The sequence below is a fragment of the Merops nubicus genome, unplaced genomic scaffold (genome assembly GCF_000691845.1).
Source record: "Merops nubicus isolate BGI_N331 unplaced genomic scaffold, ASM69184v1 scaffold9892, whole genome shotgun sequence".
Taxonomy (NCBI): Eukaryota; Metazoa; Chordata; class Aves; order Coraciiformes; family Meropidae; genus Merops; species Merops nubicus.
This window is the reverse complement of record NW_008595599.1, coordinates 18,065-36,764: the sequence shown is the minus strand read 5'-3', so window position 1 is coordinate 36,764 and position 18,700 is coordinate 18,065. Positions and strand designations below refer to the sequence as shown.

General features: G+C 39.3%; 1 protein-coding gene across 1 annotated transcript in view; it reads left to right on the top strand.

Moving 5' to 3' along the window:
- Positions 1 to 18,700, top strand: part of MED13 (mediator complex subunit 13) — a 53,044-nt gene that overhangs the window by 19,701 nt on the left and 14,643 nt on the right. Inside the window, exons 4-12 of the mRNA XM_008936104.1 lie at positions 6,395 to 6,540; positions 7,555 to 7,752; positions 8,679 to 8,873; positions 9,164 to 9,326; positions 9,635 to 9,745; positions 11,738 to 12,421; positions 16,597 to 16,813; positions 17,118 to 17,202; positions 17,586 to 17,707. Coding sequence (XP_008934352.1) covers positions 6,395 to 6,540; positions 7,555 to 7,752; positions 8,679 to 8,873; positions 9,164 to 9,326; positions 9,635 to 9,745; positions 11,738 to 12,421; positions 16,597 to 16,813; positions 17,118 to 17,202; positions 17,586 to 17,707 — 1,921 coding nt within the window. The remainder of the gene's footprint in view (positions 1 to 6,394; positions 6,541 to 7,554; positions 7,753 to 8,678; positions 8,874 to 9,163; positions 9,327 to 9,634; positions 9,746 to 11,737; positions 12,422 to 16,596; positions 16,814 to 17,117; positions 17,203 to 17,585; positions 17,708 to 18,700) is intronic.

Sequence of the window (18,700 nt, the reverse complement as noted above, 5' to 3'; positions counted from 1 at the left end):
GAAAAGGTGGTAGAGGGGTTGTCTTGAGGGATTTGCTTCTGCTTTTCTTGTGTTAGCTCAGAAAGCCTCAAGTGGCTTGGCAGCCTCATTCTTTCTTCTCCCTGATGAAAAGCCCCGGAGGGTTGCCTGACAGAGAACAAAGCCTGTGGTGTAATGTATGGTAGAAGAGGATGGCATAGTGCATGTTGAGCATGTGGTCAGGTGTGTAATTCCTCCAGACTCATTCTTTGGCAGTGGTGTTTTGTTTTCTATCCTCTGCTGGTTGCTGTAGTGTTGCCTCCCAATCTGGTTATAGGAAAAATAATAAGAAAACCCACCCCAAACCCTAAACCAAATAACTGAACAAAGAAGGTCCTAAGGCTTCATGGTGTGTGTAGCCTTAAATGTTTTGGTGTGAGTTTTTTTCCGTATTTAAAGTCTTTTACCAAAAGCACCTATTTAATTTTAAAACTGTTTTCCAGCCCAAGAATTTACTATAGGAGGCAACTGTCACCTTTTAAAGAGGATCTTCTTTGATACTTTAAATTTATTTAAGTAGCATACTGAAATAGTGTGTAGTGAAGAATAACTATTTGGAGATGCTTCTATTTGGGCAGCTATGATGCATCAGTTGGGAACTCAAAGCTTTATAGCTGCTGCTGCTAATTGTTGTCAGCCAGCCATGATATATTGATTCTCCATCAAAATGCCCTGAAGGATTCTGGGTGCTGGCCAATATGTACCAATTTTTTGGCAAATATTTTATAACGGTCTAAATAATAATGCGTATTAATTAGAGACATAAAACTGTAGCTGATGTGTTTATGCTCCTAAACAAGGTGTGTTCTACCCCACTGAAAGGGGAATGATAGAATCCTAATTGTGACAGCCGTTAGTTCTGGGACAGTAATTTTAATTTGCAGCGTCCCTTTTCCTCATCTAGGAAATGTCAGTAAAAAGTGTATAGTTGTTGAGGGTGTGATAAATACTGTGATAGGGTTAGCAGTAAGCCACTCCTAGTTCAACTCACAAGTAATTTACAAAGACAATCTAGGAAAATGTGAGGTGGTAATTGTAAAAACAAATGAACAAAACAACCAACAAACCCACCAACAAACAAATTAAAAACCCATTCGCACTTTCAGCTGAAATGCTTGGATGCTTTTTTTGAATTTGCTATTAAATGTGCTGTAGGGTTTTTTAGTTGGAGACTTCTTCTGTTGCAGTCCCTTTGCCTTTCAGCCCTAGCATGGTGCTGATTTGGAGTATGCAATCTAGTGAAGTGTGGATTAGTGAGGTTCTAATGCAGCTAATGTTTGTGAAGCACTTTGAAGATATAAAGCTCTACGTAAGTACTCGTGTGGAGGAAAAAACAGACCTAATTACTTTTTATCAAGGAGGTATTTTCAGATTTGCTAATGGATATGTAGAAACCTCATGTATATGTAAATTTTAGTGTGCTTTTTCCCTCCTACCCTTCAGTTTTTTTACAGAGTTAGAAGTAGAAATTATATTGAAATTGTCCACATCAGTTTGTGTCTTTTCACACAGAATCATAATCCTTTGTCTCCAGAACAAAAACATCTTTGTTTTGCATGATTAGAGTGAGGAGGGAGCATGGGAGAATCAAAAATGGTTTTTATACAAATGCATTTTAATGGTGCATAGGTGAGTACTGGAGGTTGCTTAAAATAGCATTACTTCCAATACTAAAATCAACTTTAAAAAGAGACATTTTTTGGAACTAATTCTGACTGAATTCTGGCGTGCTCAGATCAAAATTCATAAAGTATACTTGTTCTGATGACACTTTATAACATCTGTATTCAGAGATCATTTGGAAACTGGATTAGTGATACCTAAGTTCTCTGATTAGGACCCTAATAAAACTGAATTAATTAGAAATATTACAAATATCAATTGAATAACTTCATATTTGGGGTCAGGCAAGAAAATGATGTTTTGGGGAGAGCTAGGATTTTGTTTCCAGAATTTTTTGTCAAAATTCTGTCCTCTGCTCTTAACATCTTATCTATGCACATCTAACACCTGATCATAAGTTAGGAGGGGAGAATATCAACACTAGCTTTAAGACAAGCTGCTTTTTTTTCCCTGTATCTGCACCTCAGGGACTTCACTGATTCCCTCTACATTCAAGACCAAAGATCTGAGCATTGAGTTATAGGCATATTTTTGTATTTCAGTTATGAAATGCTCTGCACAAGTTACCCAGTGATCTTCTGAGCTACTTCAAAACAAACAACCCAAAAAACAGTTTGCAAATAAAAGCCTAGGATGAAGCCTGCATTAGCAGGCAGGAAACCACCAGTTTTCTTTCTGTTGCTGTGTCCTTGACTGAATTGTAAAGGTAATTTGCATATTTACTCAAAAATAGGTTATATTTTTTGCTTGATTAGGATTTTTGTCTCTGAGGTGAGTTACTGAGAATAGGAGAGAAAGACTTAGAGATTTCATTTAGTAGGCTATAGTAAAGTTTGAGAAGATTCCCCCTAAGCTGGGGCTGAGGCAGCATTGTGTACTGGCTGTCAGTCCCTGGAAAATGGGGGAATTCGAGAGTGTCTAAATGTATTCCTTAAAAAAAATTAAAGATGCATGTTCATAGAGTGTCTTACTGAGTCCATAACACAGTGTGTGCAGGGGCATCCAGTAACTTAAGAGCTCCAGTTCTGTTTTCCTTCCTCCTTTTCTCCACTCCTGCAAAGAGTTTCAGCTTGATTTTTTTATTTCTTTTAATTCTTCATTGTATTTGTTGCAATGACTTCACATGTACTGATATTTCTTAAAGTTTTGTAACCTAACAGATGACGGTGTTAGATGGGAAGAAACAATATCTGAGCATGACTAGTGAGGAAGAAATTGAATCCTGTGTTTGAGTACACAAAGTGTTAGTTTTGCCTTTCATGTTAACCTTTGGTTGAAAGAAGAGAGGTGTTTTCAGGAGGTACTGCGTGTGCCCTGTGCAGATCTTCCCCTTGGCCAGAGGGTAAGGACAGCTCTGCTTCCCCTGTGTATGTCTGCTAGGAAACAGCATTATCCTATTGTGCATAAACTCGCTCTGCTCCACCTCTGAGGGGCCTGGCCCACCCGCCCGAGGTGTGTGCGGCACTGTGCTGTTTAACACTTCCATGTCTACCAGAACTGGTGGAAGGTTTGTCGTGTTTGGAGTCGGTGGAATGAACTGGGGGGTGGCAGATGTGCCCTCCCTGCCCGGGCAGCGCTGGCAGCTGCATGCCGGAGCTGCTTCGGGGACGTCGGTGACAACACTGCCTCAGAGGCTCCTCTCCTGCTTTATCGTTTTGTTGGAAACTCCTCTGCTGCGTGGGGGGAGAAAAGACTTCTAATTGGGTTTTTGTTTGGGTTGGTTTTTTTTGATTGTGTGATTTTTCTTTTTTTTTAATTAGGATTTGGCTTTTGCATGATGACCTTGAATTTTCCTTGCTACTTCTCAGGACTAGTTTTGCAGTGTAATGAATTCAAGTGCTTCTGTTATCATGCTGATGCTCCTCTTTGTCTTGGTTTATTTGAATTCCAACAGATTATGCTACAATTGTTTGCCCTTTATCTGTGTAGTAATGTGGTGTTTACAAGAAACATAGCTTAATTGCATTTAAAGTGTATTTAAAAAATGTGTGCTTTTATTTTTAAACATTGCCTCCCTTATACTAAGCCTCTGAACTGCTATTTGTTACTCAGAACCAAGAACAGTATCCACTCTTTCACCTTAAATCATCCAGTATGATTTAAAAATGAAGACTGATTTTCAAATTGAATTTTAACTATTTGCATAAGTATTAAAGTTTAATCAGATGCCCATATAAGAATTTAGTGGTGTTTGCTAACCATGTGACTTTGCTTGAACTTGAAATCATCCAGAAGATGCTTGGCTCCATCATCACTGCATTTGGGAAACAACTTTACTGGGATTCCTGAGCAGTATGTTATTTCATCTGCAGGGAGTATTCTGCTGGAGTTGGGTTATTGGAGCAGTTGTGCCACACAGTTGTCAACAAGTAGTGATAATTCACTTAGACATCTGGATCCTGGTTTTTTTTTATTTCCTAAAACACAATTAAAATGGAACAGCAGAGCCACTGCCCGCTTGGTGCACCTCGAAGCCTGTTATGCTGCAGTCGGGCAGGCACTTGGGGCAGTCCCTCACCAGGTCAGTCCCTGACCTGCTCTGTCACTGTGTAAAACACGGGCTGTGTGTCCTGTTCCTCCTTGAATGGATTGTGGGCTCTCATCACTGGAGTGGTTCAGGTCCCCATGTTAAATCTGCTGGCAGGCAAAGCTGTGTGTTTAGTGCTGTAGCTGCTTTCTCGTAGTGACTACCCTGGTGACTCCCAGAGTCTTTGGGGTGACACTCAGTGAACCAGTTTGTCTCCATTCTTCATAGATTGAATGGCCTCTACCAATTCCAGAAACCTTTTTCTTTCCCCCCCTTACTGTTTACTGTGCCACCATCTACCTGCTGGTGGAGGAAAGAAACATCTTGGCTATGACACTGAAGATGTATCCAGTAGCTGCACTTTGTGGAGGCTGCATTTTTATAGGCTTGCTCAGGTGCTTGGAGTTTGTCAGCTCTTTGTGCCCTGGAGCTCTGTGTGTATCTTCTGCAGGAACACAGAACTTGCTTTGGTTCTCATGCTGTAGATTAATGCAAATATTTCATGAGGTCAGAGAGCCTGTGTGATTCTGGGTGTTAGCTGATGTGGTCTAATTTTATTTTTTGGGAAAAGGTGTTGCTTTCATACAGCCTTTTTAGGCTGCAGTAGTTCATGGGGTGTCTTTTCCTCTGACCTTGCAAAAAAAATGCAGTAGTATCTGTTATCTTGACTTAATTTAGTCTTTCCTTGACTTGTTTGTTTTTGTTTTTGTTTTTTTTTTCCCTGAGACTCAGCAGGTGCTTGATGTTACCCTCCTTACAGAGAAGGCTTTATCTTCTGTTCAGTAGTTTATGAAATACTTTTAAGGTTCTCTTTGACTTTCATTCTTCTGTTACTGAGATGGTGGACATAATTTCAGTCCAATGTGAATAGCACCTTCTTGCTTGTGGACATCTGTTCTTCCCCTGTGGGAGTGTATTAGTCTGGCAGACCCTTGAGATTAACTTGTAGTTAATATAACTGAAAATTGCTGTGCCTCTACAACTCCTTCAAAAAGAAAAAGGTTTTCAGCTGGAACTGAGTATGAAGATATACTGCTTCTGCAGCTTCCTGGCAGGGATCTGCTTGCTCTTCTGTTTTTTGCCTTTTCTTTGTTACTGCCCTTTAATTAAAATGGAAAAAACATATTTCAGATAAACCACTGAGTTGATTTGGATGCAACATGAAATATTTTGATAGTTGTAGTTGCAGGGGTTTATCTATGTTTTTGTAATAAAACCACAGCTAGCAGAGCTACAAAAATTGTGAATTCTCTCAACCATGATTTTGGGAGGTAGATTTCATGGAGTTGCTAACTAGCAATATCTACAGCACTGTGAAAACAGCATTTAATTCAGAGTTATGTGAAGGAGATGTTTGTTTGGGTGTTTTTTCCTGTACAGGGCTGTTTGTTTTTTTTCTAAACCATTGGACTGAGAGAAGCTATCAGTGAAGTGTCTGATATTGAACATTGATACTTGCTATAATGACTTTAATAATGACTCAAGCTTTGATTTGTTGTTTTGTGGGTTTTTTTGTTTGTTTCTTTCTTTTTAATTGATTGTATCTTCCTTTTTGTGTGTAGATGTGGCATTTCATTTTTAGTTACTTGATTGGCTTCAGGAGCATACAGATAAGATTCAATTTAGAAAAAAAACCAACCAACCAAACAAAAAAAACCCAGCCAAACAAACAAAAAAACCCAAACAACAAAAAGAAAACAGAGAAACCAAACAAAGCTAGCAGTTCTCAAAGCTGTTGCTGTTCTTAGAGCTTTTAAATAAGTGACTTTTTGGTAATACTAAAAAAAAAAAAAATCTCAAAATATAAATTCTTCTTAGTGACAGAAGAACCTAGGCATAACCTTATTAAAATTAAAATATTCAAGAATATTTTCATAAATTTAAAATAAATACATGATATAAAATTATTAAGTTATGGCGTTTTTGTCTTGTAAAAAGTTGTGGTTTTAAATTTTCTCCAGGCCATAAAATAAAATGTTAGTCTGAAGAGACTGAAAACTTAGGGTCTGTTTTCAAACTGATTGAACCTTGATTTTTGTCTCTATGCTGGAATGCTGGAATACTTTGTAAATAATCCGAGGATACACAGATTTAGCATTTTCTTGCTATTTAGATAAAGAGATTTTTACTTCATTAATTATTTTGGAAGGAAACACCTTCAAACTAGTGAGAAAGCCATTGACTTATTTCAAGTTGTACACTTAAGAACTCTTTCTTTTTCCCCAGCGAGCACTTGTCCTGCTCATTCACCTTCTTCTTACATGGAGACAGCAACGTTTGCACCAGCGTGGAGATCAGTCAGCACCAGCCGGTGTACCTGCTCAGTGAAGAACACCTCACTCTGGCCCAGCAGTCCAACAGCCCCTTCCAAGGTAGGTTTTGCCAGTCAGTGATGACTGTTGACATGTGTCAGTCCTTTGGGTTGCTCAGGGTGAGGGGTTCTGGCAGAGACTAGACGAGGGAGCAGAGGTGTTATCTGTTATCTCCCCAATGTCCCCTGCCTTGACTCGTCAGAAGTGAGTTGCTGTGTCTCAGCTCTTCTGCAGGTGGATGTTTCCATCTCTTGGCCTGCAGCCAAATAAGTCTTCATGATGCAAACTTCGTTTCCAAGCTTTTTCAACAAGCTTTATAACTCCCGTGTACCTTCAGCAACCTCCCTTTTAGAAATCCATTTCTGGTTCTGCATACTTAAATGTATTCACTTCCCCTGCCCACTTTGGTTTGGCTTTTCCCTGCCTGTAAATTGCTTTGGTTCCACTGGCAGATGCAGGCTGTGTCCAAGACAAAGGAGCAGTGGGCCCGAGTCTGGTTAGTGGGCTGTTTGAGTGTTCCCTCTCCTGGGCACACACTTGTGTTGGCTCTAGGAATGAGTTCTCCTGCATGACCACACACTGCCCTTGTTTATTAATGCTCAGTGTCCAAACTTGCTTCTTTTGAATGCAATTTAACAGCAGCTATGCTTTCCTCATGTGGACAAGACTAAACATGGAACGGATACTTCCCTGTATACACATTGTTGTTGTAACTGTATCAAGCAGAATAAAAGGATAAGGAAACACCCTGACTCTGTCAGAAATTGAAAGTGTTTCTCTATCCCACCTGTATGTTAGAAACTCTTTGCTAGCCAAAATGAAAACTGGCTGCTTGCTCATTTAAATAGATTAATTTGTAGTTGTTATTGTGGTACCTTGATTCTTACAGTAGACACATTTAATAATGTGTACCTACTCCCAACAACTTGTATGGTAGAGTAAAATGTGATTAGAGTTCTCTCTGACTTGCTGATGTTGTTTACTGTTATTTCAGCCACACCAAAATAATGTTATTTCAGTGGGGAAGAATGATTTTTGGTTAGATATAAACTCTGTGTTTTTTTGTCTTTTTAGTTATTCTAAGTCCCTTTGGATTAAATGGCACACTCACAGGACAGTCATTCAAACTTTCTGATTCATCAACAAAAAAGCTTATTGGTGAATGGAAACAATTTTATCCTGTCACATCCAACTTGAAGGAGGGATCTGAGGAAAAACAAGAAGAAATGGATTGGGAGGATGATTCTTTAGCTGCTGTTGAAGTCCTTGTTGGTGAGTGCTCAGATTACTGTTTAGTTACTGAAATAAACTGGCTGGTTAGGTCTGCAGAATTCTGAGTCCAGAATGATCCTATTTTATTCTTTTTGCAACTGTTTGCAGCTGCTGTTGGTCTTTTGTTTTTCTGTGTAATCCTCAGACCTATCTAAAATGAGTTGCTGCTTAAAGTGGGTTTTGCAGACCTGTTAGTAGGAGGTGTTTATGTGCCCTGAGAAGCAAGATTATTTCTAAAATAACTAAAAGAACCCAACCCCCCCCAACAAACCCGTAGACTATCACTATTGACATCTGAGATGCATCAAAAGTGTGTTGTAGTGTTTCAGATTCTGTGCAAATTCAAACAGAACAGACGTGCCTTTCAGGGTTGTCTTCAAAACCACAGTCCTGGAGAACTTAATGTACTCAGGCACTGCATTTATCTGCTGCTGTTCCTAAAATGTAAGCCCCTGGGACACTGTAGTTTGTTCCTCTGCTGTGGGCTATTGACCTTTGATTTGCCAACTAATGTAATCATTTCTCTGTAATGAGTGTTACAAGCTCATATTGCAGTGATAGGTGGAGACCCTGATGATGATGGGGCCAAGGAATATTGTCAGTTTTACATGATATAAAAAGAAACTGTGTTCTTACTCTTCTTTATAAAACAAAATGATAGAAGTGAGTAATAGCATGTAGATGACAGAGCTGTCTCTGCCTGTGTATACAAAGCCCTTTTTATTCATTCACCCAAATCTTCTGCACAAAGCAAATCATACAGTAATGATGAGGGGGATGACAGACATTTTGTCCAAGGGTAATGCTTTAGTAGCTAGAAAGGGCAGATAAACTTGAGTGACTGGTTAAATGATCCATTTTTTGATGCTTTTAAATAGAAGCTTTTGATAAACAGCTATAAAATTGCCTTACCTCCTTTTTTCCAGCTGGTGTGCGTATGGTGTACCCAGCATGCTTCGTCCTGGTTCCTCAGACAGACATCCCTGCTCCTGCCACTGTAGGGGCATCTCACTGTTCAACAACTTGCTTGGGTGTCCACCAAGTGCCTGCTTCCACAAGAGATCCTGCCATGTCTTCAGTAACTCTGACGCCACCGACTTCCCCAGAGGAAGTTCAAACAGGTAAAATGGCATCAGCTTCTGCACGTGGGAGGTCATCTGGAGGGTGTCTTTTTTAAACCTAGCCCTGTTTGGAAAGGATATAGAAGTTCTCTGTCAACTGATGTGTTACAAAAATCACATTTCTTTAGTCATAAATCTGTTGTAGTAAACCAAATTTTTATTTCCTAAAATTGAGTTAAGAAGATACTTTCCTTCCTAAGATGTTCCTATGGTGGTTAAATTTGAGTAATAGTGGTTGTGGATGTATCACGTCGTTGCCTAAAACTGTTTCCTCTGGTGCTGCTTTTCAGTTGATGCTCAATCTGCCCAGAAATGGGTGAAGTTTTCTTCAGTTTCTGATGGATTTATCTCTGACAGTACTAGCCATCATGGTGGCAAAATACCTAGAAAGCTAGCCAATCAAGTGGTGGACAGAGTCTGGCAAGAATGCAATATGAACAGAGCGCAGAACAAGTACGTACTCGTTTGGTGAAGCCAAATCCCCACCTGCTATCCCATGTGTGTGTTTGTAGAAAGTAGTTCTGTTCAACATGCAAAGACTGCTAGTAGAAGGTGCTTACTCTTAGTAATAAAACATTTTAAAGAAGTTAATTTTTTCCTGACTAGTAGTTTATTCAGATCTCGGTTTAACATATTTAGTAAAAGGCTATTTGTAATTTCTTTGCTGAATCCTATATCACAAAACTGCTCTTGAGGTTTGACAGAAGGTAAGGAAAGAACATATGTTGATCCCCAGTAACTCTGCTGATGTTGAATCATAGGAGGAAGTATTCTGCTACATCAAATGGCTTGTGTGAGGAAGAGACAGCTGACAAGGTAGCATCCTGGGATTTTGTTGAAGCCACGCAGAGGACAAATTGCAATTGTTCAAGGTACAGTACTTGGCAAACTCTCAGCTCAACAATGTACATTGAGACTGAAGTGCTCAGGAGAGGGATCCTGATGACTCCTAAAGGACTAATTAAGCAATAGCTGCTTGTAGGGAAGCTGTAACAGAATTTGTATCTCATATCCTAAATGTTGTCGTAGGTCTTGAAATTCTGCCCAGTAAGATAATGCAGAGTTTTTATTCAAGTTAGTCATCTGAGTGGACCTACTGGCAGTTCAGTGGCAATTCCTGAGTCTTGGGATGGAATTCCTTAGGCCCAGAATGAGTAGAAATGATCTCATGGGCAACTTTCTCAGGCTGCAGTGGAAAAGGAATGCCTATTTGTTTAGGAATTAACCTTTTCTAGAGGGCTGTGGTGTCAGCCTTGAGAGAAGAAAGCTATTAGTCAACCGCAAGCTGATTGTAGCATTGTGTCTTGATTAATACGAAAAAAACAAATCTGCCTTATTTTTTGGGAAATCTGGCATTCAATGGATAGTTGTATATGAAGCTAGTTTTCTGTGAGTTCACTGCCAGTGTGTATTCTTCTATATTAGCTGGGGGGGTTATCAAAACACAGGGGAAAAGTCTGGGTTTAACTTCCAGCTTTTGTGATGACTTTTGCTTTAAAATGGACCAATGACACAGGCTGATAATACAGTTATTTAAAATAAATGGAAATGTAATTTCAGTGAATTCTCAGTTTCTGTACTTAGAGCAGAACGCTAAGCTTCAGGTGTCTGAAGTGTTGCAAAAAATTAAATGCTTTTTCTGATTTAAATGTGACACTGATTACCTTGCAATGAATATTGGGATCTTTAAAAAAGAAATCATGGCTGGAGGGTGTAGCATTTTGAAAGAAACACATTTTTTCCTTCTTTATTGAAATGGTGGGTTTAATTTCTGTGGAAATACTTGTGTCCCGAGAGTGGGAGATGGAGGAGGATTAAATATTCTGTTAATGGAGAATGGAGATATGATAGCAGTACTTCAGAGAAAACAATTGATTAACTGAGGTGTGGATTAGAAATGTGCAGTTGCCTAAAGAGAAATTGCAAAGACTTCAAACCTCTTATTGTTCTCTGTATTTTGAATTCTAAGTGGTGAAAAACGTGTATTGATGAGAGTTTAAGGTAAAAATAGATTTTGATACCTCTTACTTTTATTCCTGCCTAGTCCTGGTTTTTAATACAAGTTGCATGCTTCTTAACTTTCCTAATGGAAGAGCAGCAAAGAATACCCAGGCACTCAGGATGCACATGCAGTTCAGTAGCTTCATCCTAAACATTTCATTCTAGACTAAGGTATTTCATGTCTCTCATTCTGTCAGATGATGTAGAAAGTTGCCCTCTTGAACTTCAAGATGAAATGTTTTAAGTTCAAGTGTATTTATGCTGAAAAAAACCCCTGTATTAATGCAGTCAAGATATTGAAGTTTTTTTTCCATGCTTGCTAAATTTGTGTATAAATAGCTACGAAAGCTTCAAAATAGCTTTTGTAGAACTGAGCTTGGCTTCTAGATACTTGATGCTAATTTTCCACTCGTTAACCCATAGAGATTTGGACAGCACTGTGGGTTAGTATTGATGCTTGAACTCAAGAAGTGACTCGCTAATTCATATCTTGTTCTACTGATTCATCAGTGTTGGCAGAAGTCAGGAACGCCAATGTGTTCATGTGACTGTTTCTGTTAAAAGCAGTTACAAAATGCTGTTCAGTTATGAGGGTTATGTGCTTGTTTGGCTCACAGGACAGCTTTTCCAGTGGTGTTTTTTTTTTTTCTAAGGGTATTCTAAAATCCTGCAATGCTATTCAAGTCATTCAAATTAAGTTACAGTCAGAAAGAGGCAGCTTCACTTAAGAATGGTATTGGTTTCAGCCTTCTATAATTGGTTGTTTAATGGCTTAGAAGCGGGTTCTTATCTAGTGAAAAAGAACATGATAGACATATTTGAAAGATTAATGTGAAGTATTTTCTCCTGTATTAATTCTGCAGGCACAAAAATCTCAAACCAAGGAATTCAGGTCAACAGGGGCAGGCACCACCTGTGGGCCAACAACAGCAAGCAGCTCCAAAGCACAAGACAAATGAGAAGCAAGACAAAGGGGATAAGCCACAGAAACGCCCTTTGACTCCTTTTCATCATCGTGTATCTATCAGTGATGATGTTGCCATGGAGGCAGATTCAGCAAGTCAGAGGCTTGTGATGACTGCACCAGACAGTCAAGTGAGATTTTCAAATATCCGAACTAATGATGTAGCAAAGACTCCTCAGATGCATAATGCTGAAATGGCAAATTCACCTCAGCCACCGCCACTCAGTCCTCACCCGTGTGACGTTGTTGACGAAGGGGTGGCTAAAGCTCCTTCTACTCCTCAGAGTCAACATTTCTACCAGATGCCAACGCCAGACCCCTTGGTTCCCACAAAAACAATGGAAGACAGACTCGATGGCTTGGCTCAGCCTTTTCCAGCTCCATTTCCTGAAGTTATAGAGCCTACAATGTATGTTGGTACTGCAGTGAATCTGGAGGAAGATGAAGCTGATACTACCTGGAAGTATTATAAAGTTCCAAAGAAAAAGGATGTGGAATTCTTACCACCTCAGCTTCCAAATGATAAGTTGAGAGATGATCCAGTAATACCTGCTGGACAGGAAAATGTAACATCAGTTACAGAGTAAGTAGTGTTTAATGCTATGATAGTGAAGTGATGAAGTGAGGAAACTGCAAGGCCAAAGGCAGTAGCTCCTCAGTGTAAGCAGTGCTGTCACTTAAGCCAAATATTTCTCTCCTAGGCTCCAGCAGCAATGCTGAGGGTGTGAGGGTGACTCCCTGTGCTTGTATAGGGATACAAGAGGAGAACACTTGTGAAATGTGTGCACAAAGCACAGTCAAATGTGTAGTGAGGCTTTCCAGCTTCTTCTTATTAGAACTCCCATTTAGCAGATGGAAATGAAGTTTGGGTTTTCTACTGTAAAATTAATCTGTAGTCAAGTTATACCTTTTGGACTTAGTCCCCATTGTGTCCCACCCTGCCATCCAACTCAAGCTTTCTCATTTCAGTATTTGCTTCCTTCATTATTTGAAGAAGGCATAGAACTCCCATTTAGCAGATGGAAATGCAGTTTGGGTTTTCTACTGTAAAATTAACCTGTAGTCAAGTTATGCCTTTTGGACTTAGTCCCCATCGTGTCCCACCCTGCCATCCAACCCAAGCTTTCTCATTTCAGTATTTGCTTCCTTCATTATTTGAAGAAGGCATGGATGGTCTCAGCTGCACACTTACCCTAGTAAAGATAGTTTCTTCTACCTCAGTTCTACTCTTGTCTTCATTCAGAAGAGCTGGTATTTAAATGACTGATGGGAAAATGAGGAAGCTAATCTGGTTTCCTGGAAGATGTTAACTTTAATGATTAACTTTAATGGAGGCTGCAACTAATTTCTAATATTGGAAGTTTCTCTTTGGAATAAGTAACATAAACTTTAAATGACTGATGGGAAAATGAGGAAGCTAATCTGGTTTCCTGGAAGTTGTTAACTTTAATGATTAACTTTAATGGAGGCTGCAACTAATTTCTAATATCAGAAATATCTCTTTGGAATAAGTAATATAAACTGGTGTTCTTGCACAGGGTGCATTCTCTGTGGTGTTCAAAAGGTGCAAGGATTTGAGGTTATTCAAAGAAAACAAGTGACTGGTGTGTCTGCTGTTATTGCTCTTTTATTTCAGATCATGGGAAAAGCCTCATTCATTAAACAAAGCTTGGTAACTTGGAGAAATATTGAGACAGACTAGATACTTGTTAGAACCTCAGCCTTTGAATAAATGTTCTTAAACTTCCTCTTTTACTTAGTTTATTTCAAGACATTAGCTCATGTTAAACTATGTGTAGTCTATAACATTTTTTTAAAAAAAAGTTGTTTATTGGATATAGAATTTATTTCTGAAAGCTAGACTTACCTAGCACCAGGTTTTAAAATATTCTGCTCTACTGCTGTTTCAGTCAGGACAAAGGAATTAGTCAAATTTTGATACTGCCTAGGTTTTAGTAAGTTATGGGTCTTACAGGCCATGGAGAAAAAGAATAGCACTACTGGGTTTGTGTTAAGACTTATATTTGAGCTGCAAAATAAATCAACGTGGATTTTCTTTACCAGTTAAAGCAAAAACAAACTCCCCAAACCAGACTACCAATAAAAAAACCCAAACCAAAGCCAAACAACAACCAAAAAACCCCATAAGAACAAAAACCTGAGACAAAACCACTTGGCTTTCTGGGTTGTCTCCTTTGCTGTCATACTCCATAAGAAGTTCTACCTGTCATCCATCTCTTACTACACTTTCATGTGAGGACATGCTGTGGGAAAAAGGTGGCAATGGGGAGCAACGGGTGCTGACAGGGCTGTTAACAGCCTGAACCTCACGTGGTGCCTGGGACCTGGATGCAGAGGTGACAAATTTTGCCTTAGGGTTGTAATTGAGGGATTAAAAAATGCATCTCAAGTGCACTTGCTGTTGATGATTTAAAAAAAAAAAAATCACCCTGTTCAGGTGAAAGGAGACTTTTAATGTGACCAGTATCAAATTATTCAGGGTTTTTTTGTTGGTTGTTTTTTTAGGGGATAATGTACTTAATTTTTGGTAGAAAGGTTAAAGTGGTTACTCAGAAGACTGAAGTTCTGTGCTGATTTTCTGCCCTGTTGGTGGTGGTGCCAAGCCCCCGGTGACAGTCACAGGAAAGCTGTGAGGAGCAGTAAATACTCTGGAGCTGTTCATCTGCTCTCATACACATTTCTGTACTCATATCTTTTTTGTTTAAGAGTTTACATTAGCTAGTGCATGTTTCAAGTCCTTCAAGATGTGCATTTATATGAATTTTAGTGCTTTTTTTTCCTCTTTGAATTCATTTCAGCCAACCAGACAGAAAGGAATATGCTTTACTTCAAAATTTTCTCTTTTCTCTTCAAGACATGGTCTTTCCTTTTATGGCTTCTAGTTTGATTTAACAACTTATTGAACATTTGGGTTTTTTCCCCCTCTCCCTGGAGTATCTGGCTGTTAACTTCTTTTCCTCTTTGGTGGTCAAAAGTGCTGAAACTGCTGCTTGCTTTTGCTGTGTATTTTTCCTAGTGTTTAATTCCTTGTTCCTAGAAAGTTGTGCCCATCCTTTTTTTATTATTATTCTCTATGGTAATTTTTGCAGCATTTAGAAAAGAGGAAATCCTCAACTGCATGGAGTGCTACTCCAGATGTGAATGGTGATTGTGCTTGACAGTCACACGTGCTGCAGTGTTGTCTGGTCCAGTTGGGCTGTGCTGGTCATGCCTAAAGCAGGGCTTTATTGAGCATGGGTGACCAGCATTTGACAGTGGCGTTGGCCATGGGGTGTTTCTTTGGAAAGCTTGTTTGCAGGAAGTCTTTTGACAAAGTAAAACTGTTTCTGTGCCCTTTTTGATACTGCATAGCTGACAGGCATGCACAAAGCAGCAAGGAGGACTCTGAGGAATCCCTGTGCCTCTTTGTGTGCAGAATTTCAGAGCTGCACTCTTTGTATTGTTCTGTGTCACACTTTTCTTCCTTTCTGGTCTCTCAGAGGAGAGCCATAAGCCTAAGGATAGTGTCTTCATCTAGGCTGTCAAAACCAAGCCCTACTAATTGTCAGACCCATTAGTTTCTTATGGGACAGCATTTTCTTTTGGGTAGAGGCTTGAGAAGGGAAAGATTGGAGATGTTGGAACCTGTGTTTGGAGCAGAAATATTCCTCTGTAATCTTAGTCCTTGCAATGTCCTTTTTTTGTTCCATGTGTGAGATTGCTGTAAATGCTTCTCACTGGTCACTGTTGCTGTTTGGGAGAAGGAATCATGCACCTACATTAGCTTGGCACTCCTGAAATGCTTGTTTTGTTTGAAGAAATACCTTCCTCACACGGTGCCCTTTGTATACTGGGGTACATAAAGTAAGGTTTGTTTAGGGGCAGAAGGTGAAGGGGCACAAGCAGAGCTGATAACCAGAGCATAATTTTCTACTTGCCAATATCTGGTGTTGCCAGTCTGTGAAACTAATAATCCTGATACAAAAAACTTAATTTCTGTGTACTTACTAATTCCATTTTTTTTGGCTTCAAGTGGTATGAGTAAGGAAAATGTTGACAAAGGTCTGTGTGGTTTTACTATTCTCATGAGTAAATTAGATATCGGTGTGCTGTGACCTTTGTTTATGTTGATATAAGTGATGTAAATTACCACCATAGTGGCAGTTGTGTGCTGTAGTAGTGGTGGTTGTTTGGGCTTGTTGGGTAGCCAGGCTTGGAGCAGAACCAAGTGCTGGTCTGTCTGGTGGGTTAGGCACAGCCTGGTGTTGGGAGGGCTGTTGTACTGCCTGCATGGGAAGCAGTTAAATGGCCAGGAATGATATTCTTCAAATATGGAACATTCATGTTTAATCACTTTCTGCTCATTTGTTTGGACGTGGATGGGGAATGGCAATGAGTAATTTTTTAACCTGATGAGTTTCTTTTAGTGGATATAGATAGTTTAAAACATTTGTACTTTATAATAAATGACAGCTATGACCTGGGATAAATTACTAATCTTTATCTGAATCGACAGTGCTTGAGGAGAGATGGGCAGAATGAATCACACTGCTGTATCTGACACGTGTAAGGAGGTTATATGAAATGACTAATGATTTAATCTTTTTCCCCAAAAGTTTTCTGAAGCTGGGGTGGAAAGGGAAGAAAGTGGGAAGGGAAGATGAAGTTATTCTTGTGAAGGCTGTATGTTAGCAAAAAATATTTCCACGTAGTAAATGTTAAATCATATTTTGTGATTTTTATCTTTCTTCTATTCAGATTAATGGTGCAATGTAGAAAACCTTTAAAGGTTTCAGATGAACTGGTGCAACAGTATCAGAGTAAAAACCAATACCTAGCAGCAGTAGCGACGGAAGCTGACCAGGAACCTGAAATCGATCCTTACGCCTTTGTGGATGGTGATGTGGAATTCTTATTTCCTGACAGTAAAAAAGATAGGCAAAACATGGAGAGGGAAGCTGGGAAGAAACACAAGGTGAGTAAAGGAGCAAGGATACCAATCAGTGATGAGATTAAAACAAATTGCTTTAGTCACTGAACATAATTGCAGTGCTTCTCTGTGTGGTTAGAGGTGTGTTGCTAGCGTGCCGTCTGTAGTCCAGGCCTCCTCCCTGAGCAACTACCACTAACCAGACCCCCAGACTGCACCTCGCCGAGCTGCAAGGCTAATGAGAACCTGATACTTCTGACACATTCAGGAATTCCCACAGGAAGATAAAATGCCCCCCACCCCCCAGTTAATTTAAGTGAACTTTTCTACCTTTTTTTTTTTTTAATAGGCTGAGGATGGGCCATCCAGTGTTACAGTTCTGTCCCATGAAGGAGAGGATGCTATGTCTCTATTTAGTCCTTCTGTCAAGCAAGGTAAAGAGACTATTTTTCCTTCCTCTTTTAATTGTGCTATGTTAATAATCTCTTGAAGAGTCAATAGATTCTAATAGGCTACTGAGGTTTTACTTTATGCTTTGTATTTTCCCTGTCACTTCAGAACTGGGAATCTGCTTGGAACACGTTTTCTTTTGTTGCACCTTGCAAATAAATGGTAGCTATAAAATCCAAATGCTATAAAATTGAAGGGACCTTTCATATGTGTAAGATAGTTCAGTGGAACTGAGAACATGTTTGGTTTTGATTTTTCCCCCCAGCTATGGAAATAGTCCTTAAGATAGATGTCTTTTGTTTTTTGGTGTTTTTTTTCCTAATGAATATAATGCCAGTGGGTTTGTAATGTTTAATTTTCTTTATAGAAGCCCAACGTATTGCTGCTCATGCTCGCACTGCATCAACTAGCCTGTTCCATGAAACAGACCTAGTGGTCTCTTACACTGACCTGGACAATCTCTTCAATTCTGATGAAGATGAACTCGCAGTAAGTGATGTACAAAAGTAATGGCAGCTGCTGGACAAAATCCTGCAGTGGACAGGGATGTCTTTCTGTGGCTTTGAGTTGGGTTGTTTTTGGCATCTGTAGGAGAGGTTGCAAAACATACATACAAGCAAGTGCAGTGGTTCCTCTGTAGCAGATGTACTGTGTTGGTTGACTCATACAATCGTTTTTTGATACAAACAAGCTTTTGATCTTACATCCTTGCTATCCAGAGAGTATATGGTTCTTGAATATACTTTTAGTTATAATTTCACGTATTTGACAGTGGTATGAGTGCTCTTTTCCTGTGTCTGGGTTGTTTAACTAGTCAATAAAGGTAATACTGAAAGAAAACAACTTCTGAAAGAGAAGAGGCATTTAAACACATGGATATTCTGCCAAATAAGCTGTTTCACTGCAGCAGCTATTATCTTGGAACTGTTTCTTTTGCAGTCTGATAGCTCTGAATCCATTATCTTTCTCGTTTCTATTTCAATGCTGTTTGTAATCAGTTGTCTTTTCTGCACTGTACTTTGCTCCATGCTTAATCCTAAATCCCCTTACCCAGACAAAATGCCCATCAACTTTAATGGGAGCTGTAGTTGAGTAAGGACTGAAGGATCTTAATAGCCATCAAAGGTCATCATTATATAAAGCAAGTGTATTTGCTTTTAAACATGAAGACTCTTATATTCTATAGACTTTAGTACTGTCTGAACTTTGTAAAATATCTCTTGTTCTTTTAATTTCAACAGCTTTTCTTCCCTGTACCTCTCATTCCAGGATTTGTGTTTCTCTGTCTTTTCTATTCCTGTTCCTGTTACATCACCAGTGTTAGCATGGCTTTGGGAGTGTGTGTGTTTTTTCTGATAGATCGTGAGTGGTCCTGTTTAGCTTCTTTTTTTTGTCTGCTAAAAGGCTGCAAATTATTTTTTAACTGGTCTTTCATTTTAATAGCATCATGACTTTATGGGAGAGCACTCTGAGTTACAAGTA